The sequence below is a fragment of the Pseudonaja textilis genome, chromosome 2, assembly GCF_049901715.1.
Source record: "Pseudonaja textilis isolate UNSWEBS1 chromosome 2, rPseTex1.2, whole genome shotgun sequence".
Taxonomy (NCBI): Eukaryota; Metazoa; Chordata; class Lepidosauria; order Squamata; family Elapidae; genus Pseudonaja; species Pseudonaja textilis.
Genome location: NC_141991.1, coordinates 246473511 through 246496513, shown reverse-complemented (window position 1 = coordinate 246496513; position 23003 = coordinate 246473511). Strand labels below are relative to the sequence as shown.

General features: G+C 42.4%; 1 protein-coding gene across 1 annotated transcript in view; it reads left to right on the top strand.

Annotated features, from left to right (window-relative positions):
- The window catches only part of LIPG (lipase G, endothelial type), a 32327-nt gene extending 19626 nt beyond the window's left edge, over window positions 1–12701 (top strand). Inside the window, exons 5-10 of the mRNA XM_026714922.2 lie at window positions 103–327; window positions 5053–5295; window positions 6677–6797; window positions 8278–8496; window positions 11361–11465; window positions 12457–12701. Of these exons, the coding sequence (XP_026570707.1) occupies window positions 103–327; window positions 5053–5295; window positions 6677–6797; window positions 8278–8496; window positions 11361–11465; window positions 12457–12466 (923 nt within the window). The 3' untranslated portion in view covers window positions 12467–12701. The remainder of the gene's footprint in view (window positions 1–102; window positions 328–5052; window positions 5296–6676; window positions 6798–8277; window positions 8497–11360; window positions 11466–12456) is intronic.
- Window positions 12702–23003: the final 10302 nt, after the last annotated feature.

Genomic DNA, 23003 nt, shown 5'->3' with positions numbered 1-23003 from the left:
AGTCCACAAGTCGTCAAAGAGCCATCGTTCCCTACACTGTTCTAGAAGAACAACGGCCTTCAATTATGGTGAAGGGCTAACCACATGCCTTGGATATTCCAGGCTTGGATCCAGCTGGACCGATGTTTGAGGGAGTTGATCCAAGCAAACGTCTCTCTCCCGACGACGCTGATTTTGTGGATGTCTTGCACACGTACACAAGAGAAACGCTGGGCATCAGCATTGGGATCCAGATGCCTGTGGGTCATATCGACATTTACCCCAATGGAGGAGACATCCAGCCAGGATGCGGCCTTACTGACATCTTGGGAACGCTCGCTTTAGGGGGTGAGTTGACTCTTCTGCTTGATCTATGAAGTTGCTTCAGAGTGTAGGAGCTTCCCAGAGACAGGAATGCCACTGTTCTGACCTAGGTTTCCCCAAAAAGCACTAAGCAGAGTAGCAGACACTTTGTTCCGGCAAAGCCTCTTTTATTAAACAAAGGTGAATTTCTTGCATTCACATTCAGCCAAAGGCCTGGCAACCAGTCTTTCAAGGGCGTAATTAGGAGCACAGACCTTATCTAGCCTGGAGAGCTGCCAAATAAATATTCCCAAACGCAGTGCTGACAAGGAAGGACTCAGCACAGAGTCTCTGAGATGCACAGACAGATCTTCACAGTGCTGCAATAAATTGTTTCCTGCAAAAGCCCCCTCCGCTTTTGCTCCTCTTTTAATCCCTATGGAAGGGGCTATTCACCTGTGGCCTTACTCCCACATCGACCATAGTTGAACAATGGGCTCACTTAATAACCACTACAAAAAAGGTTGTAAAATCAGGCTTGGTCACATGATGAGCTGCTTCCTGACTGCCATTACTTGCAACCATAATGGACAGTTGTAACTAGAGGTCTGCCTGTGAAATGTTTAAATAGTAAAGCTTCGGTACCATATGAGCAGTACTAAAAGTTATAGAAATATTGCTTTTGATAAAATATGTTTTATACTAATGTAAAGATTATACGCTGCTGTAGATCCATATGAAGTGTGGCAGTACCTACACAAGATTACAGTATAACAGAGTTGGAAGGGACCTTGGAGGTCTTCTAGTCTAACCCCCTTCTCAGGCAGGAAACCCTATACCATTTCAGACAAATGGTTGTCCAATCTTTTCTTAAAAAGCTCCAGGAAGCGTTGTGTGTCATTCCATGAAAGCCAGCCGGGTGATTAATCGTTCTGTTAGGAAATTTCTCCTTAGTTCTAGGTTGGTTTTCTCCTTGATTAGTATTTTATTATTTTGTTTACTACAGTTTTTGACCAGAGACCAGAATAAATAAAAACGCTCACTAAATATACAATTAAAAATTCTAGTAAATAATCAAGTAAATTAGTAAAGAATCAAAATAAAAGGGCAAAATTGAGGAACTGTTAAGGCAAAAAATTCTCTAAGCACTTATACTTTCAGTATCCACATTCCAGAGGAATATCAAGCTATTTCTCCAAACGTCTTCAGTTCTCCAAGAATAGCAACAAAGACCACATTTTCTAACCTTTTATTTTCAAGAAAGGGTTTCCAAGTCAAAGGGAATTTTTTTTAATGTGGAAGATTTTTTCTCTCTCTCTCATTCTTCCAATCCCAAACCACTGCACTTCTCAATTTAACTCTGGTTAAATTGCATTATTCAGAACAGATTCTCGAATTTGTGATGAGCAAAGTCTGTCCTATTTGAAATGTAGTGGCTTCTCAAAATTTGAAAATCCTGTCTCTGTTGTTGTGACGAGTCTAGGGTTTAGAACAAGGGTCTTCAAACTTGGCAAATTTAAGACTTGTGGACTTCAACTCCCAGAATTCCTGAGCTAACATGACTGGAGGAGGAATTCTGGGAATCGAAGTCCACAAGTCTTAAACTTGCCAAGTTTGAAAACCCCTGGTTTAGAACTTTAGAAAATTTCCAAGCAATGACATGGCACTTCTCATTTTGATGCATTTTTATCAGAACCAGTTGTGCATAATTGCCTAATTTAGCCACAACTACTTGCAGAAGACAATATATTAAAAACTGACTCAGTTTGCTGAGATTTGTACAACATGCAAAAACACAGATGGAAGCACCTTAAATAAACTTGGGATATGATGCATTACAGGTATACCTTGATTACCACAATTGACCCCCAAATTTCCATGGCTAAGTGAGACAAGTTGTTAAGTGAGTCTTGCCCCATTTTACAACCCTTCTTGCCACAGATATTAAGTGACAGCAGTGGTTAAATTAGTAACCCAGTTGTTAAGTGAATCTGGCTTCCCCATTGACTTTGCTTGTCAGAAGGTCGCAAAAGGTGACCCCATGATCCTGGGACACTCCAACCATCATAATATCAGTCATTTGTCAAGAGTCTGAATTTTGATCATGTGATCATGGGGATGCTGCAATGTTTGTAAATGTGAAAAATAGTCATAAATCACTTTTTTCAGTGCCATTGTAACTTTGATCACTAAACCAATAGCAATAGCACTTAGACTTATATACCGCTTCATAGTGCTTTACAGCCCTCTCTAAGCGGTTTACAGAGTCATCCTATTGCCCCCAACAATCTGGGTCCTCATTTTACCCACCTCGGAAGATGGAAGGCTGAGTCAACCTTGAGCTGGTGAGATTTGAACTGCCAAATTGCAGTCCGCCGGTAGGCAGCACAAGTAGCCTGAAGTACTGCACTCTAACCACTGAGCCACCATGGCTCAAATGGTTGTAAGACAAGGACTTCCTGTATTGTTACTGTCTTTTCCCTGATTTGATGAACCATGTTGTGTGAGCATAACTACTGAGAAAGTATTTCAAACAGTCTCCAAGACAAAATCCAATGCAGCTTCTACCTCTTTGGCCTTTCTTTCCATATAGGATCCTTGTGAGCATTAGAGCAGGATAATGCCCAGTGAAATATTAATAAAATCATCTTTGGTATTTTTTCTTTACCATATAAATACTAGACTTCTTTAGGCCTCCAATTTGGGTATCAAGGAAGTTACAATGGCAAAATTGACTTATATTTCAAGGTTGCTTTAAAGCAGCTACCTCTTAAATATTTTGGCCTGCAATCAATGAATATGTGATGGTGGGGGGATTTTTTTTTTTAGACAAATGGCTGTCTAATCTCTTTTTAAAACTTCTACTGATGGAATACCCACAACTTCTGGAGGTCAGTTGTCCCACTGATTGATTGTCCTCATTGTCAGAAAATTTCACCTTAGTTGCGAGTTGCTTCTCTCCTTGATTAGTTTCCTTCCGTTGCTTCTTGTCCTGCCTTCAACTGGATTATCCCTTCTTCTCTGTGGCAGCCCCTTAGATATTGGAACAGTGCTCTCATGTCGCTTCTAGGCCTTATTTTCATTAAAATAGAGGAGGAGGAGGAGGAGGAGGAAGAGATGCCATCTTGCTGGTTTTGACCTTCCCACATGGCTCTTGCTGCCAATTTTGGTTCCCCTGACCATCGAGCAGTATGATCAAAAGCCCCATTCCTGGGAGGCATTATGGGATAGGGTAGTCCCCAAATTCTGGAAGGAGCCTAGACTAGGAAAGGCTGTGTTTAAGGTTTTCAGTTAGAACACCCTCTGGAAGGACTTTAAACTACAACACACGTTTTATAAATGCAAAGCCATCATTTAAACTTCAGACATCTTTCTTGGGACTCTCACTCCTGGCGATAGGAAAGAAAAACATGCCCGTGTGGGCTGCTTGGCTAATGAACCTGAGGCTTTGTGATAATTGGCAGTCGCTTGGAAAACTCATGCCTTCCCATTTAAGGCACTGCGCAAAGCCATTTCAGTGTATGAAATGTTTCCAACTGGTTCTGCCCCGTCCTTATTATTTAAATGATATGTGTGTCCTTTGGGCTGCACTGCAACATTCTTGGCTAGTGGCTTGTCTGGTTCTGGGCCAAGCTGAGCTCGTGCTTGCCCTGCGCTCCAAAAACCACCATAAATTTTGTGCTGTCCCTGGGGAAATGCTCCTCCCTTTGGGCTGAGCAGGAAAATGCGAAATTGCAATGCAGTGTTTTTCATCTGCACATACACGCGTGTCTCCCACGCGTGCACACCAGATACCCAGTGATCAGCTGTTGGGCGGTGGCAGCGTGTGTGAATGCAGAGTGGGGCTCTTCTAGGCGAGCTCTCGCGTGCCGGCAGAAGTGGCTCAGCGTGCTACTTCCAGCACGCATGCCATAGATTCACCAACATGGTCCTAGGGCCTGGTCTGGAAAAGATATCCCAGCTCTGGGGAGGAGGGAGCAACTCCCAGTCCATCAGATGTGTTCCCAGTAAGGATTATGAGACTGGCAGAGTCTCTTTCTGTCTGTCTCTCTCTCTCGTGGGCTTTGCTGCTGGGTGGTTGCAGGGAGAGCTGCTCTGTGGGGAGACAGAGTGGATGGCTGCTGGGGAAGCCCAGCAGTGGGGATACAGAACCAGGACCCAAGTTTAAGTAAGAAATGGTTCCATTTACAGTTATTTTTGGTCTGTGTTTTCCCACACCATGTTTTACAAGACTTTTCCTCTCGGAGCAATCTGGGGCTGAGCCATGCATGCGTAGGCCTTGCCAGGCCTGTGTGATGCACCACCTGAACTACCAAAGCAATTCCCCACTAAGCTGCAGGTTCAAACCAAGTGGGCGAGTAGTTTCTTTTGATATCCCTTCATACTATTATTCTTTTTTTAAGTTCCTCAGTACTTCTACTGTCTTTCATTCTTTTATTTTTCTCTTTTATGGGTGCCATGTTCTTGGGAGCCTTGTTTAAACCAAGTTAATGGCCTTTTAAGCTTCCTCCACATGAGTTAAGGGTTCACTTTTTGAATAGTAAGAATTATATGTCGGGGGGGACGGGACATCAGGGTTTTAGAGATGGGACATGGCCCAAAAAAGGTTGGGAACCACTGGTGTACAGTCTTCTCCTTAAGCAGGGGGTTGGACTAGAAGACCTCAAAGGTCCCTTCCAACTCTATGATTCTATGAATCTATGTTTAAGTGATCATCCGCTGGGACTCCAAGGTCCTAATGATCGACTGTGATCCATCTCCCCCCTCTAGACATTGGGGGCCTTGTGATATGTGAACACGAGCGGTCAGTGCACCTCTTTGTGGACTCGCTTGTGAACAAGGACAAGCCGAGTTTTGCCTTCCAATGCACGGATTCCGGACGCTTCAAGAAGGGCATTTGCTTGAGCTGTCGGAAGAATCGCTGCAACAGCATCGGATACAACACCAAGAAGATGAGGAACAAACGCAACAGCAAGATGTACCTCAAGACAAGGGCTGGCATGCCTTTCAAAGGTAAGGTGAAATCTTACTACAGGTAGTCCTTGGCTTATGAACACAATTGAGCCCAAAATGTCCGTTCCTAAGCGAGACAGTTGCTGAGTGAGTTTTGCCCCATTTTATGACCTTTCTTGCCACAGTTCTTAAGTGAATCACTGCAGTTGTTATGTTAGAAACACCGTGGTAAAGTGAAACTGGCTCCCCCGTTGACTTTGCTTGTCAGAAGGTCACAAAAGGTGTCGTGGTTCGCCGGCAGCCTGTGCAGAAGGCAGCGGAATCGGACAGTGGGGAAGAAAGGGGATCAGTCCAGGAGCCTGGAAAGGACTCAGACGAGGGGCCTGTGTCTGAGGTAGAGATGGGGCCAGGACCATCTGGGAGTGGGGTGCTGCCGTCGGAGCCTCTGGAACCTCCGGAGTTTGGCAGCAGCGAGGCTGAGGAACAAGGGGAGCTTGTTCCCAGTGTGCGTACGCACAGAGCTGCTAGAGGGCGAGAGCAGCAGAAACAAAAGGGGCGACTCGGGAGTAAGGCTGGGAGGTGATTGCCCCTCCCACAAGGTATAAAGGGCAGGCAAAGATGATGAAGCCTTTGCAGGAAGCAAAGTCGTTCGCTCTGTTTGGATTCATTTTTGAAGCTCTTTGTACTTCAGTTGGTTTTTTTTTTCTAGTTCATTTGACACTTCTGTTATTGGCAGCACTTCACAAGAAAGAAAGGTGGGTGCTTATCTCGAGAGATTGTTTGAGATTCATTACTGGCTGGGAATGAAAATAATTCCCAGTGTTGCAATAAAACAAGACTTGTTTTTAAAATAAGTGTGTGCGTAATTACGGTATCAGAAGCCTTGGTCAGGACAACAGGGGATCCCATGACCCCGGGACACTGCAACTGTCATAAATATGAGACAGTTGCCAAGTGTCTGATTTTTGATCACACGACTGTGGGAATGCTGTGTGAAAAATAGCCATAAGTCATTTTTTTTCAGTGCCATTCCCCGAGTCCATGGGGAAGCCTGATTCACTTTACAACCGTGTTACTAACTTAACAACTGCAGTGATTCACTTAACAACCATAGCAAGGAAGGTCGTAAAATGATGCAAAACTTGTTTAGCAACTGTTTTGCAACAGAAATGTTGGACTCGGTTGTGCTCGTAATTCAAGGACTGCCTACAATTAAATTTACAAGAGCTTTGCAATGGACCAAAGACAGCCCATCTTCTTTCTACTCTGTGGAGTAAGGAATCATCATCCACACCCTACTGCTTTTCTGGTTCTCTCTAGTCTTCCAGTTTGGGGTCCCAAGAACACCTATGGCCCTCAGATCCTCTGTCCCTTGTGAGCCATGTCTGTCTATGTTGCCACAAGTTTGCCACTCTAATGTTGGGCTCTTGTCTTTCCTCAGTTTTCCACTATCAGCTGAAAATCCATGTCTTCAGCTACAAAAGTCTGGGAAAAACTGAACCAGCATTTTCCGTGACCTTCTATGGGACCAGTGGAAATTCTGAACCTCTACCTCTGGAAGTGTAAGTGGAAAATTTCAAATATCAGTCCATCTCGTTAAAGTTGACATTGTTTTTTTCTGCTCTAGGCTTCACAAAATCCTGAAACAGACTTCTTGTCCTGACAAAAACCCCTTTTATTAGGCTAATGTAAATTTCTATCATTCACATCCAGCAAAGTGCCGGCAAACAGTCTTTCAAGGGTGAATTATAACCATAGACCTTATCAGGCTTGGAGAGTTGCCAGGCCAATAGCTTCCAAGTGCAACGCTGTACCAGAAAATACTTGGCAAGGAGTCTCTGAGAGTCATGGATAAATCTTCACACTAATTAAGTGAACTAATTGTCTCCTGCAAACACTCCCGTTTCACCATATGGGAGGGGCCATTCACCGTCCACCTGTGCCTTTACTCCCGAGTCGACCCTTGTTCCTTAACTGTTCCCTTCTCCTGGCAGCTCTGCACATGCGCACATCGGGAACAGGCTCCAGCTGTTCTTCTGCCCCACTGATCTCCGACTCCAAAGGCAGCTGATAACTGTCAGGTGTCCCTGGCCCCATTTCTGCCTCTGACACAGAGCCCTCGTCAGAGCCTCCCCCAGATTCCAGGACTGGCCCATGTTCCTCCCCAACCTCCTCACTGTCCGATTCTACCGCCAGCTCTTCTGGCTGCTGGCGGGCCACAACATTTTCTAGAAAGGCCACCTCCATGCTTTGTTTCCCCAACTCTGTCCTAGGAAGAGTTGTTAGATTCCTTGTTCCAAAGAGGGGAACGGTCCAGAGCCTTGGTGAGACCACACCTGGAATGCTGCATCCAGTTTTGGTCACCACATTACAAAAAAAGATGTTGAGACTTTGGAAAAAGTACAGAGAAGAGCAACTAAGACGAGACTAAAACGTATGAAAACTGGTTGGAGGATTTGGGTTTGGCTAGGCTAGAGAAAAGAAGGACTAGGGGAGACATGATAGCGGTAGTCTAGTATTTGAGAGGTTGCCACAAAGAAGAGGGGGGTCAACTTACTTTCCAAAGCACCAAAAGGCAAGACAAGAAGAAACAATGGATGGAAACTAATCAAGGAGAGAAGCAACCTGGAACTAAACTTCTCAACAGGGAGGACAATTAACCAGTGAAACGGAAGTTGCCTTCAGATGCTGTGGGTGCTTCCTCACTGGAGGCTTTTAAGAAGAGACTGGAACAGTCATTTGTCTGAAATGGTATGGGGTCTGTTGCAGGGGCAGGGGGCTGGACTAGAAGACCTCCAAGGTCTCTTCCAGCTCTATTCTGATTCTGATAGTCAGAGAAGTTCTCATGGTCTTTGTGTTCCTACACCGCATGTCTTAGTGCCTCCATACTTTGAAACGAGGGTCGGGAACTTGTCCCTTGAGGGTCCAATCCCGTCTCATCATCTCGACTCTTGAACCCTGTGGGGCCTTGCTGCCTTCCCTTTGAAGCAAGGCTGAGCTGGTGGAGGAATGACATTTGTTCCACTTTGGTTTCCTTTTCAGATCAGATCAGATTGGCCTGAACTATACAAACACCTTCCTGGTCTACACAGGAGAAGATGTGGGTGATATTCTAAGGATCAAACTCACCTGGGAAATCACCACTCAGTCCTGGTACAACTTTTGGAGCCAAATGAAAAATTACTGGTCCAAGCCTGATCTCTCATCCAAAGAACTGCAAATCAGACGGATCCGTGTGAAGTCGGGTGAAACTCAGAAGAAGTAAGGATCTTGCTGAAGGAAAGTCACCAGTTCAGGAGCAAGCGGCCGTCCAAATGGTGGTGATGAAACATCCCACAATCTTTTTTCCGTTGGACAGGCTGGCTGGGAGGGAATGCTCAGTTTGAACTAAAAAACAATTCAATGTGCCTCTATGTTTATGTAGAGGTAGTCCTTGATTTACAACAGTTCATTTAGCGACTGTTCAAAGTTGCAGCGGTACTGAAAAAAGGGACTTATGCCAGTGGTGGGATTAATTTTTTTTTTTTTTTACTACTGGTTCTGTGGGCGTGGCTTGGTGGCCATGGTGTGGCTTGGTGGGCGTGGCTTGGCAGGGGAAGGATATAGCAAAATCTCCATTCCCACTCCACTCCAGGGGAAGCTATCTGTCAGGGCTCCGATAGCTACCCCCATTTAAATCATGAGTCTCTAGCTGGCTTTTCAAACCTTAAAGAAGATTTATTAGGAGTAAACATGCCAATGCTACCTGGGTGTAGCTGACTCTGAGACACATCGTTCATTGTCACCCTTGACCCTGGTTTTCCCCCACCCCCTGGGTGTATTGTAATTCCTATTCTCCAATGGGACACATCCATAGCCAAGAATCGTCAATCATGCTCTCCAGTTAGAATTTTGTGAGGCAGAAATTTCGGTCACCTTGAAACTATCTTTGAAAACATGTATGGAATGTGGTTTCGGTTTTGCAAGCTGCTGCACTGCTTCCCCATCTCTTTCTGCTGGCAACTCTAAAAAAACCAGATAAATATTTTATGAGTTGACAGATACTGTAAAACCTCCATTCCCTCCCCACTCCACTAACTTGCTTTCCGGCTCCATTCTCCTGCGCAGGGCAACCAAAGAAGACCCAGCTGGTCAGCTGGGACTCGATGGGAGGCAGAGAAGAGATGGGGACAGGGCCAGTCAGAGGTGGTATTTGCTGGTTCTCTGAACTACTCAAAATGGCCACTACCAGTTCTCCAGAACTGGTCAGAACCTGCTGAATACCACCTCTGCTTATGACCGTTTTTCACACTTACCACCATTGCAGCCTCCCCATTGTCATGTGATCAAAATTCAGGTGCTTGGGGACTGACTCACATTTGTGAAAGTTGCAATATCTTGGGGTCACGTGAACGCCTTTTGTGACTTTCTGACAAGTCGCAAAGTTCTGATCACTTTCTGACCAAGTCAGGGGTGAAGCCAAGGTTCACTTAACAATCATGTTACTAACTTAGCCACTGCAGCGATTCACTTAACAACTCTGGCCAAGAAAGGTCATAAAATGGGGCAACGCCCACTTAACAAATACCTCACTTAGCAACAGAAATGTTGGGCTCAATTGTGGTCGTTAAGTCGAGGACTATCTGTATGTGCCTGTCCTCAGCCTGCTTCCCCCATAAGCAAAGGCAGTGGGAGAAGCTGGATTTGCATGTGAATCAAATAACATCTGCAATGATTCTCTGAACTGTGACAAAAAAAGATGGTAAAGGCAGGGGCAATTCAATGACCTCCTTGCTTAGCGATGTAAATGCTACTTCCAATTGTCACAAGTCAAGGACTAGCTGTATTTTGCTCTTAAGTATTTCTTTTTGAAAAATTAAAACAACTTCCCCCACTCTCCAAGAAATCAAAATCCAGTGAAATAAAGTGCAAAGAAAGGGATTTGAAAGGGGGATGATATGATGTTCAAAATGATATTAAAAAAATAAGAAAATGATGTTAAAAAAGCAGTGAATACATTCTTAGAACAGTGATGGCAAACCTATGGCACGCGTGCCAAAGTGGCACACAGCCATTTGTGCTGGCACGGGAGCCACAGGCAAATTTACCTCATTGCCTATGCATGCGCTCCACGGTTGATTTTTTTTTCCGGTTGGATTGAGGCCTTTTTCAGCCTCCCAGAGCTTGGAAAAAGCCTCTGCAAGGCTTTTCAGGCCAAATTATAGGCCTGGTTCATCACTTCCTATAATTTGTCCTGAAAAGCCTTGCAGAGGCTTTTTCCAAGCCTCTCAAGAGTCTGAAAAAGGCCTCAAACTAGCTGAAAAAATCAGCTGTGAGGTGCAGTGCAGGTAAGGGGGTGAAGGGGGTTTGCATGCGCGTGCACAAGGGGCATGGCAAGGGGAAGTACACATTACATTTTGGGTGCTGGCACACGAGTGCGTGTGCACTGGTGCACGCACAATTTTTGGCACAGGAGCCCAAAAAGGTTAGCCACCATTGTTGTCGAAGCTATTTTAGTTGTGAATCCTCATAATCAGGTTTCATGTTCAGGTTATGAATTAAAATTGCTTTCAGAAGCAGGACTTTATAATTAGCAAGAAAAAGGCCTGAATAGTATTTTAACCTAACCCACCCATCTTTACAAATTAACTCAAGGATATTAGTAGAAGAATCTTTTATAAGCCGGAGAATTAATTTAAGGCAAACAGTCTGCTCATCTGCTATCTTCCCATAAATATAATTTAAACCACCACCAATCTATAAAATGAATCTTTTGGTTTTCATGATAATAGATGCCAAAGTTTTCAAAAGAAAACTTCACTTTGCATGGGAATGATAACGAAAGAAGGAGGATGGAAAAAAGCCATTTCTCTAGAACTGGGACTGGGAACCATGGCTCTTTTGTGACTTGTGGACTTCAGCTCCCAGAATTCCTCAGCCAGTATGCTAGCTGGAGAATTATGGGAGAGGAAGCCCACATGAGTCTCCGTCATTTGCCAAGAGTGAAAAACAATGATCTTGGAATTAACGGTTTTGTCAAGGAATAGATACAAAATTTGAAGCTTGGTATCCCTTTCCATTTAAAGGTCCTTGTGTTGTATGTGACTTAAAAACGCTTTTGATTATTATTTTTTGTTTTCTTTCAGGCTTGTGTTTTGTGCAGAAGACCTTGGGAAGACCGACATATCTCCTGGTCAAGAACTCTGGTTTGTAAAATGCCGTGAAGGGTGGCAAAAATGGAATAGAACAATGTAAGTCCTGGTGCCAGTTTAGAATTTAATTGCTTGCAACAGAATTAGCCTGAGGAGTTAGCGGACTATGTTGCAGAGAAGACAATTCTTCCCCAAATCTATTGGGCAGGATTATCCCTTAAAACTATAAAAATAGGAAACTACCTAATTTGGGAAGGTTTGGAAAGAAGCAATGGATATCCAAAACATCCCCAAAATGTAGACTAACAGTGTGCCCCTTAAGCTCCCTAATACCTCTAAAAGGGAAAGAACAAAGGAAGGACCAACGAAAGAAGTGATGATGGCACACGAGGAGAAGGAGAAATAGTACAGGAGGAGGAGGAGAGATAGTAATGGTGAAGAAGGAAAAGGAGGAGAAGAAGAAATTGGTGGTAGTGGTAGAGGAGGAGGAGGAGGAGGTGGAGGAGGAGGAGGAGGAAATCAAATCTAATCTCAAGTCCAAGCTACTAATGCCCATTCTGGGGCCTTCTGTGAGCATCTGAGGACTACAAATTGCAAACTGGGGTGCAGGGATATCTGTAAAAGTGGTCAAAAAAACTCAACGTGATAGAAACTTTCTGTATATAAAAATAAAAGAACAAGGTTTTGATCACATGGGTCCACGTATCTCAAAGTTGCCAAGAGTGGGAGAAACCCTGCTCTAAGAGAACTCTCGGCCATCCCTAGATAAATCGGGCGTTTTACTCAGCATTTCCCACTACAAAGTCAATTTAACTTTATGGTACCTGGAAGTCTCCATCAGTGGTTCTCCTCAAGCACGACAGGACCATTTGTGGTTCAGTGGCCATTAGTCAAATCTGAAACATCCCACAAACTCCCTGAAAGAGGAACTTGGCCTCCTCCCACAAATCTTTAGAGGGAGTTTTTTTCCCCTTTCCCCCTGTCTCGTTTCTCTTTGAGGCCAGTTCATCTTAAATTATTGTCAAAGCTCATCAGAGCTGTAATTTGAGCCTCTTAAATCATGTTCTTTGTTTTTCTCTTCCTTTCTTAGACCAGGATAAGACAGGAATTGAAATGCTCTCCTGGAGAAGCCGCTTAGATCCATCAGGGGCCAACCCAGCTGGAAAAAACGTTTGCTGCGACTAAAGACAAAAAAGACCAAAACGTGTTTCTGCAGACTTTTTCCTCTGGCTTCCTCACATGTCAGGACTTGCAAAAGCTTGTAGTTTAAAGATGGATCCGTGGGGGTTGCTAAGAACTATCTATTGGGAGGGAATAAACCCACCTGTTACAAAACTGGCCTCTTTTTGGAGAGCCTTTCTGGTTGTGCCTATGCCATCTTGCCTTGGTCGATGTTTGGGGTCTATGCCTCTTTTACAGGCCCAGTCAAAACAAATTGCACATTATTGCAACACCATAATTAATGTGAATGCAGACAGAGCCAATCATATGATATAAAACACTGTGGGGTCTTTGGTTCTCTCTGAACCTGGTGGGTTGTTTTTTTTTTAAACAGACATTTCATTACCCAACTTGATAACATCATCAGTGCTAGAAAGGAATGGGGTTTTCCTTCTGCTTATGTACTAGCCGCTTGCTCTTTCAATGTTGGTGGCAATGTTCTTGGTGGCTGTTTACTTTGGCTTTTTCCTTGATTGGGGTCTTGCTTGCTTGCTGGTTCTTGGTCTAGGATTAATCTTCGTGTTAATCTCTAGTAATCTGGCCATTGATTGTTGGTGAGGAGGCGTTGTGGTCTCTCAACAATGACAGAGCAAGCCACAGTTCAACCCTGAGCCACAAATCCCCTTGTCTATTGATGGAGCGCTGTTTCTCAACTTCACCAAGATTAAGATGTCTGGACTTCAACTCCCACGATTCGCCATCTTAATGTTGCCGAGTTTGAGAAATGGAGTGTTCAAAAATGATCAGGGAAGAGGGTCTATTCCCCTACTTACCATTCAACCAATTTGGAGCTTGGGGATTTTCTTGCAGGTGTTTCATTACCCAGCTAGCACTAAAAGGGAATGCAAGAAGGGAACGAGGTTTGCTCTTATTTTTTATATATTGGTGGCTTTCCGTGTCAGTGTTGGTGGGATGTTTTTGGTGATTCTTTGATTAGGCTGTTGTTTGCGGTCAGCTTGTTTGTCTGCATTGGTCGTTCCTTGATTGAAAAGCTAACGTTTTAAGAAATCTGATTATTACAGTTAATGCAACTTTCAAAGCAGGGTGCTGTTCAGTGGTGGTATGCTACCGGTTTGGACCGGTTCAACAGAACCAGTAGTAAAGAAAAAAAAAAAGCCACCAATCCGTTGAGAGAAGGAGGAAAAAAATCCTCTGGAAAATGAAGAGAAAAGCGCAGGATCGGCCCTCCCACCAACCCCTGCGCTCTCAGCTGATTGGCGCTGCAGGTCTCAGCTGGTGTGGGGAAAGCCGCACGCCAGCATTAGGCAAAGCACACCCACCAAACTACACCCACCAAATAACTTTCTAAGTGCGCACAACCCTAAGCTCTTCACGTAATAGGGGAGGAAAGGGTGGGGGGGTATTTTTCTCCTTCAACATTGCAGCTCTTAGATTCTCCACTCACCTGACCAAAGCATTGTGCTCAAAATTATCTGTTGTTTATCAGGCCAATACCTCCCTCTTTCTGGTTCTTTTTCTCTTCTAAAACATTTAGGAGAATCACTCTATTCTCAAGGAAGGAATAACTGCAGGAAAATTTCATCTGCCCCCCTCCAACAAATATTTTTTTAAAAAAAAATGACAGCAAAGCATACTTTTGAGTGAAATGAAGTCTGGTTTAATAAGAGTTGAACAGGAGACAGAAGAAAATTTATTTATTTAGATTTATTCTGTTCAGGGACCCATGACTTCTTTTAAGATTATTAGTTGTAGTCTCCCACTCATCCTGATCCTCTAGTCAATTAACATCCATGATTTTCGACAAGTTCAGTTGTTGTCTTCTTCTTCTTCTTCTTCTTCTTCTTCTTCTTCTTCTTCTTCTTCTTCTTCTTCTTCTTCTTCTTCTTCTTCTTCTTCTTCTTCTTCTTCTTCTTCTTCTTCTTCTTCTTCTTCTTCTTCTTCTTCTTCTTCTTCTTCTTCTTCTTCTTCTTCTTCTCCTTCTTTTTCCTCTTCCTCTTCCTCTTTGCCCCAAAACCAGTTCATATTTTTCTTTTGAATTTTCCCCAAGAGAAAAACATAAATATTTTCCTTTGGATGGTCCTTGAGTGTTCCCTTGTTGAAACATCCTCTTTTTTTAAAAGAGGGAACAATTTCCTCTTAGAATAGAGGATTGTGTTTTATGAAATGATAGGCCTTGATTATTATAGAGAGCTGTGAGAAATTAATTAATATTAAGTTGAGGGTTGAGCCCACGGTGTCTACTGCATCTCTGTGTGATTTATTGTTTCAGCATCTGCCGTGAGCGTCGGGTGTCTTAATTTTCTGTATTATTTAGATGTAGTTGTGCATTCAAACCAGGTGGACACCATAAATGGCTAAGAAGTAACTGAATTTTCTGCCATTTTTGAAGTCTGTTACATTTTTGGAGGAAGGAGCTACTGTAGGTTGGCTTTTTTTTGCAAACAGGGATGAAATGAAATACACTTTACTGTACAGGCAGTCCTTGGTTTACAAAGTTACGACAGCACTGAAAAATAGAGATTTATGACTGCTTTTCACATGACTGTTGCAGCATCTCTATGGTAACGTGATCAAAATCCAAAAACCTGTCAAAACCTGATTCATATTTGTGACGGTTGCAATGCCCCGGGGTCATGTGATCACCTTTTGCGACCTTCTGACGAGCAAATGGTGTAAGGTCTCCTGCTTGGGCAGGAGGTTGGACTAGATGACCTACAAGGTCTCTTCCAGCTCTGATTATCTGCTATCTGTTAAAGTCAATGGGGAAGCCAGATTCACTTAGCAGTTGTGTTACTAGCTTAACAACTGCAGGGATTCACTTAACAATTGTGGCAAGGAAGGTCATAAAATGGCCAAAACTCATTTAACAACTGTCTTCTTTAGCAACAGAAACTTTGAGCTCAACTGTGGTTGTAACTCAAGGACTACCTGTAGTGGAAACACTTTAATATACATTAAGAGTTCTTGATATGTCGAAAATGAAGTCTGTCTCCTCTTGTAATTAATGAGTAAAGTTGTTTGTCTCTTCAAAGTTTGCAAAATTCCCACAGAAGACCCTTGAGAGTTTAAAGTGTTGCATTGAGCAAATTAAAATGATCTACTCCCTCAGAAAAACAGAATGGGTATTTTTAAAGCAGATTTCTCTAGGCACTTTTCTACCGCTAACTTTTTACGAATGGGCTAGCCAATCTCAACCAAAGCCTTTGGGTTTTTTTTTTCCTATATAGATGACATTTTGTCTTTGTTCTTCAGAAACAGAATTTGAGGTAATTTAACTGTGACCTGTGCCAATTTATGAAGTGATCCCGAAGCTCTGTCTGTGAAGTTAAATGTGTATATAATGGCTTTTTGCAATAATTGCTCCTTCTCTATTTATTTTTGTCCCGGAAATATGCATTTGTATATTTATATAAAGAGTCTCTTTTTAAAAAAAAAAAAATCTAATTGTTTTTTACAAGCCAGGAGCAGAAAAATAAACTCAGTGACTTCTTTAAAATCAGATGTGGACATTTTAATTCTTTCGTTTAAAACAATCCTAACATTGGAGTGTCTGTTGAGAGAAATCCATGCTGGAGGAACTCGGTAAACCTGTTCAGCTAAACCGACATGTAAAGTTGGAATTCCCCCATCAAGTTACCATCAGTTGGTCCCCTTCAAATCCTTGCAGCCTAGATTGCAAATTTGGACAAGGGTGCAAATCCAAAGAATAATTCTTCCACTTCATTATTCTGAGAAGCGCAGATTTGATTCTGTGTCTTAGCAGCTGTAAAGGAGTGTGGTGGCTCACGTGGTTAAATAATAATAGAATAATACAGGTAGTCCTTTTTTACGACACCTTTTGAGCCCAACACGGGTCATAAAATGGGGCAACACTCCCTTAACAACACTCCCTTAATTTTGGGCTCCTTTGTGGTCAGAAGTTGAGGACTTTCCTACATTATTGATTGCTGTGGGACTCTACTTGATAACGTCCCAGTGAATAAGTCCACACCTAGAGTCCTGCATCCAGTTTTGGTCACCGTACTATAAAAAAGACGTTGAGACTCTAGAAAAAGTACAGAGAAGAGCAGCCAGGATGATTAGGGGACTGGAGGCTAAAACATACAACAAACGGTTGCAGGAACTGGGCTTGGCTAGTCTAGAGAAGGATCAGGGGAGACATGATAGCGGTCTTCCAATATTTGAGGGGCTGCCACAGAGAGGAGGAAGGGGTTAAATTATTTTCCAAAGCACCAGAAGGCTCGACAAGGAATAATGGATGGAAATTGAGGAGGAGGAGAGATTCAACCTGGAAATAAGGAGAAACTTTTTGACGGTGAGAACAATCAACCAATGGAACAGAAATTGCCCTCAGAAGTTGTGGGAGCGTCATCACTTGAGACTTTCAAGAACAGATTGGACTGCCATTTGTCAGAAATGGTGTCGGGTCTCCTGCTTGGGCGGAGGGGTTGGATTAGATGACCTAGAAGGTCCCTTCCAACTCGGATTATCTGTGATATGTTAATAAGTATCTTAATCGGGTGGGATTCTATCAGTTTGCACCTATTTGCTAGAACTGGTTGTTAAAATTTTAAGCAGTTAACATTCTAAGCAGTTCGGATAACTGGTTGTTAGAAGAAATTACTGTAAAGAAGGCAGGAAGGAAACATTCTGGTGTTGCTTACAGAAACTGCCTCTCCGTTAACCTTTATTATATTCTTGACGGGACTAGACTTCCTGTCTCAGGAACTTCTCTGGAGTTTTTTTCCCCCTCCTTTGCTGGTACTTTGCTTGTGTGGAGTGACCATTCAAAATTACAATGGCACTGAAAAAAGTGATTTATGACCATTTTTCACACGACTGTTGCAGCATCCCCACAGTCATGAGAGGCCAGGTGAGGAGACACATGCCTCGATGTGAGTGATGTTGAGTTGGCCACGCCCAGCCAATAACATGACCACCAAGCCACATCCACCCAGTCACATGAACACCAAGCCACACCCACCACCTAAGCCACACCCACAGAACCAGTTGTTAAAAAAATTGAATCCCACCCCTGATCTTAATCCCATCGCCCTGAAAACTCTTGCCAACTAACCCGGGGAAAACCTTTTGCTCTTCCTTACGCCTTTTAATAAAAATGTGCAGAAGTCAAGGTGAAGATAACAATGACCCTCCCAGCTTCATATATCCGTTGCCCATTTATACGCCAGCCATGTATCTGTCATTCTCAAGCTGTGCATTGTCTTGAAGAGATTAAGCTGCAGCTGAAATCACAGCAGTTTTAAACTTGGCTGCACCTTTGTCCCTCTGCCCCGCGGTTCACACCAAAGGAGGCCTTTTTAGACAAGGGCAGGGCCTGACAACGAAATTCTTTACTCGTCTGCTCCGCTTAAATCCTGTTAAGTTCAGAGGGGACTTAAACTCTCAGCGGGCCAGCGTCACTGGCAAAGCAATTAAGACGTAACCGGTGACAGAATATTTTCACGATGTCGCTTCAAATCTCTGGTTAACAGAAGAGAGTAACAGAATTAACAGAGTTAATGGTCAGAGCCTTTGGTCATCCCAGAGCAGCTCCTCCAGCCCATGGCAAGCCGGTGCACCTGGGTGAAGGAGCAACTCCTCCGGGATGACCAAAGGGCCAATCCTGTGACTACTGCAGCTCTGTAATATGGGACTGACTTTCCCACCAATATCAGCAAGCCACCATCAATTAAAATTCATATTAGTGGTCTGCGGGATTCAAAATTATTAATTTGGTGGTCCCTGAGGTCCAAAAGGTTGGCGACCCCTGACCTAGATGACTTCTCTAGGGCTCGCTGCCTTAGAAGAGTGAGGAAAATCCTCAGGGACGAATCACATCCCGGTCAACACTTCTTCACTCTCCTACCATCGGGTAGGAGATAGAGAAGCGTAGCCAGACGCACCAACAGGCTGAAGAACAGTTTCTCCCCGTGGGCTGTCAGACTCCTGAATGGAAAATAACTTCCTGTCAACATAGAATGATAAACTTGCGGGGCCAGTGTGTTGTGCAACAAGGTCACATAGTGTAATAAGGTTGGGCCTGGGTTAGGGACTTCTGTCCTCATTGTGAGTTGTGTTTTGGGGGAGGGGTGCACGAAGGGAGGCTCAGCCAATCTCACTGTATACATGTTGTACTCTGACAATAAAGGTAATAATAATAATAATAAACAACTTTGGTTTTTCTGCTCTGCTTTGAAGGCTAACATGCCTGAAGCATCCTTTAAAGCTGCTTGTATTATCTTGTGCATGTTTAGGAGATGAAAAGAGACAGAAAATTACAAATCAAGAAGAAGGAGAATTTCCAGAGAAAATTCAGCCACAAAACCCAAAGCTATAGGAGCCAGGGATGGTTCACTAATCATGCAACACTGTGGTTTCCTTAATCATGGTTGATTGCACGTCACAACTGGCTGACTTTGTACAATAGCCTATGTCATACATGGACACCGGCATTGCCTGGTGGCTGAGTTTGCACAAGGATGCTTGTCCAAAAGCAGACAGATCACATGATGAACTTAGCATTTCATGTAACACCAGCTGACTCAAAAGTGCTTTTCCAAAAAGTGCTTTTTTTTTCTCTTGAAAACTTTTTGTTTCTTCAGTCCTGAAGAAATTTCTGAAGAACTGAACAAGCCTCTCGGATGAGAAACATAGCATTTTCAGGGCAAAAAAACCCCAAGAAAGTCCAGTTGTTTTTTTGGAAAAGCACATCTGGGACAACCATGACTTGGATGATTGAGAGTTCCCATAGACATTTGGTAATTGATAGGTGTTTCTTTTTAAGTGCATATCACAGAAACATGTTTAAAAGTGTGCACGTTTTAGTGTTTTGATATGTGTGCACACAGAGATACACTGACATGCCAAACAATTTCAAAGCTCTGAGGATCAGTAAACAACATGAATCAATTTTAAACCTAATGCAGAAATGTACAAAATAAATTATCATTTATATCTTGCCATTCCTCAGAATTTATGTAACCCTCTCTTTCTCAAGGCTTCCACGCAGCCTTCACTGACTTTACACCTTGAAGTCTCTTAACTGTTGGGATGTCTGGGGACATTTTATTAACAGCAAGGAAGCAGCCTTGAAATTTTGCTTCCTGTGTTTCGTAGCATCAGTTTGATATAGTTGCATTGTTCTGAATGTTCCTCTTATCAATTTAAAACATTTCTATAACTCTTTCCTTAAATCTTAATAACAGAGTTGGAAGGGACCTTGGAGGTCTTCTAGTCCAACCCCCTGCTTAGGCAGGAAACCCTACAACATTTCAGACAAATGATTATCCAATCTCTTCTTCAAAGCTTCCAGTGTTGGAGTATTTACAACTTCTGGAGACAAGTCGTTTCACTGATCAATGGTTCTAATGAAAGCCTCCAAAGTGATTTGAAACAACCGAAATAAGAAGAAAGGACAATAATTACAATGCTAACTTTTTAGAGTTTGTAATCATGAACTGCATATTACTCTTAACACACAGTGCCCCAAACTGGGAAATTCTGGATCTGAAGTCAACACATCTTAAAGTTGCCAAGTTTAGGAAACACTGGCTCAAACCACAATTTACTGAACAAACCAGCATGTTAAATTGCTAATATATAAAAACCCATGCCTTATCAAAATTACACTCAACCCAAATCAAGCGTATTCTGCTAAGCTGAATGCAGAATGCTGCCTGGGGATTTCTGGGAGTTGAAGTCCATACATTTTGAAGATGACAACGTTGGGAAACACTGTGTTAAAGGCTTGATAAAGGGATGGGGAAACATTGGGAAGAAAAGCTGCAAAGAAGAGCAACCAAGATAATTAGGGCACTAGAGGCTAAAACATATTTGCAGGAATTGGGTATGTCTAGTTTAATGAAAAAAAAGGCTTAGAGAGACATGGAGCAGTATTCCAATATTTAAGGGTCTGCCACAAAGAAGAGGAGTTCAATTTATTTTCCAAAGCCCCAGAAGGCAAGATAAAAAGTAATGGATGGAAATTAATCAAGGAGAGAAATTTCCTGACAGTTAGAACAATTAATCAGTGGAACAACTCGTCTCCAGAAGTTGTGAATGCTCCAACACTGGAAGTTTTTAAGAAGAGATTGGATAGCCATTTGTCTGAAATGGTATGGGTTTCCTGCCTAAGCAGGAGGTTGGACTAGAAGACCTCCAAGGTCCCTTCCAACTCTGTTATTCTGTTCTTTTATTCTGGCACAAAAAAATGTGTTCAAAATGATAACTCAGCGTCACAAAGCCAAAACCTAATCCAATTACTTGAACTCACAAGACACACAACTATAAACTAGCTGACTAATTAGGTTTTCATAAGGCATCAAATCATTAACTAGCAAATGGCATTTTAGGCTAGAGTTTTTATACAAATCTAGTTCCTGGAAAGGAAAAGCAAAAGCAGTGTTCTGTTTTTCTGTTCTGAGTCACTGGATTTTTTTAATCTTACAGGAAAACTGACAATGCGCAAGTTGAGATTTTTATCGGGTTGCATCTCTATACATCTTGAATTAAAAACATATAGGAGGCTGCGAAGAATTCCTTTAGTACAGCAACTGGAGCTCCTACAGTAGGATGATAAATTTGGCATTTTGTAATAGAGAAGGCCAGTCATCCTTTAAAGTCATGATCAGAGGAGAAAATGATGCTATCTTTAAAATACAGGGTAGCTTATCTGTGCTTTTGGAAACTGTGTCAAAAGCAAGTGATTTTTGGTCCAAGCATCCCACACTGAAAAATGGAGCAGAGGTTAGTAATTCTGATTTTAAAACGTACAAAGAATGTGTTTTGTGGAGAGTGAGGAAGAGGGCTGCCTGAAAGAAATGATCTGGGCTGAGAAAATACCCGCCTTCAAAGAGGGAAGAACCTCCCTGAGGGGAGAAGTATAGAGCGGTAAACCTTTATTATGATCTAATGTCATGTATAACAATATACATGCGTAGCATATACATAACATGAATTAAATATAAATTTGAAATGTCAATTCAAAGAAGTTAAAGGAATATATATTCATTTAACTTTTTGTTGATATATATGTATGTATTCACATACATATACATTAAATCCATTAAATTTTAAATGTCAATTCAAAGTTAAATGAGTTAAAAAGGGAAGGGAGGGAGGAAATTGAGAGCTGGGAAGAGGAAGAGGGAAAGAAAGAGTGATGGAAAAGGAAAAGAGAAAAAGGAAAGAAGAAAGGAAAGGGCAGAGGGAGGGAGGGAAGGAGGAGGAAGGAAGGGGGAGGGACAGGGTGGGAAGGACTCCTGGGACTCAGGAGGCAGAGAAGAGATGGGGGTGGGGCCAGTCAGAGGTGGGATTTGCTGGTTTTCCGAACTACTCAAAATTTCCAGTACCGGTTCTCCAGAACTGGTCAAAACTTGCTGAATACGACCTCTGGTTCATATGATTAATTACAAGAAAGGTCATAAAATGGGGCAAAACTCACTCAACAACAGAAATTTTGGGCTTGATTGTAGTTGTAAGTCCAAGACTGCCTGAATTGGCTTCTCCACTGGTTTCTCCTGAAGCTCTTCTGATAATGACCTCAACCCTTCTGATAATAATTAGCAAAAGTTGTCATAATGAGGTATGCTGAGGTATGTTGCAGAGAGGGTTATGTTCACCCAGAAGTTCTCCAGATCTTTTTTTAAATATATATATTTCTTATATATACATCCATCCATGTTGTTTTGGTTTTGAGTATCATTCATATTGATCCAATTCATCATAACAATATTATTAATCTCTATTACATTGATCAAATTTAAGTAATCCTCATATTATTTAAACATAGATAAACAAAAAATGCATAACTCCTCATCTTTATCTCTATCTTCATCTTGTCTTTCTTGTTCAGTCTAAATATTTCTCTGTTAAATATAAACAAAATTAATTCTAAGTATCATTCATAGTGATCCAATTCATGCTCACAATGTTGGTAATCTCTATCACATTTATCAAATTTAAGTAATTCTCATTTATTATTTGAAAATACGTAAAAAAATTGCCTAACATCTGTAAACTTCTAGTTTTTCTATCTATTATTTTTATTCTTTCTATAAAAATTTATATTCTAATATTTCCCCTATCTAATTTTATTTCTGCCTCCTTTAGCTTGCAATCAGGCTACTTAAATATTTAAATGGCAATTCTTGCTATCCGTCACCTCTTTGTCTCCTTAGTGTTTCAATTCTTATCCATTTTCTAACTTGCCTCCCACCAGGGGTGGGATTCAAATTTTTTAACAACTGGTTCTGTGGGTGTGGCTTAGATGGTGGGCATGGCTTGGTGGTCATGTGACTGGCTGAGCGTGACCAACTCAACATCACTCACATCGAGGCACGCATCTCCTTGCCTGGCCTCTAATGACTGTGGGGATGCTGCAACAGTCGTAAGTGTGAAAAATGGTCATAAGTCACTTTTTTCAATGTCATTGTAACTTTGAATGGTCACTCC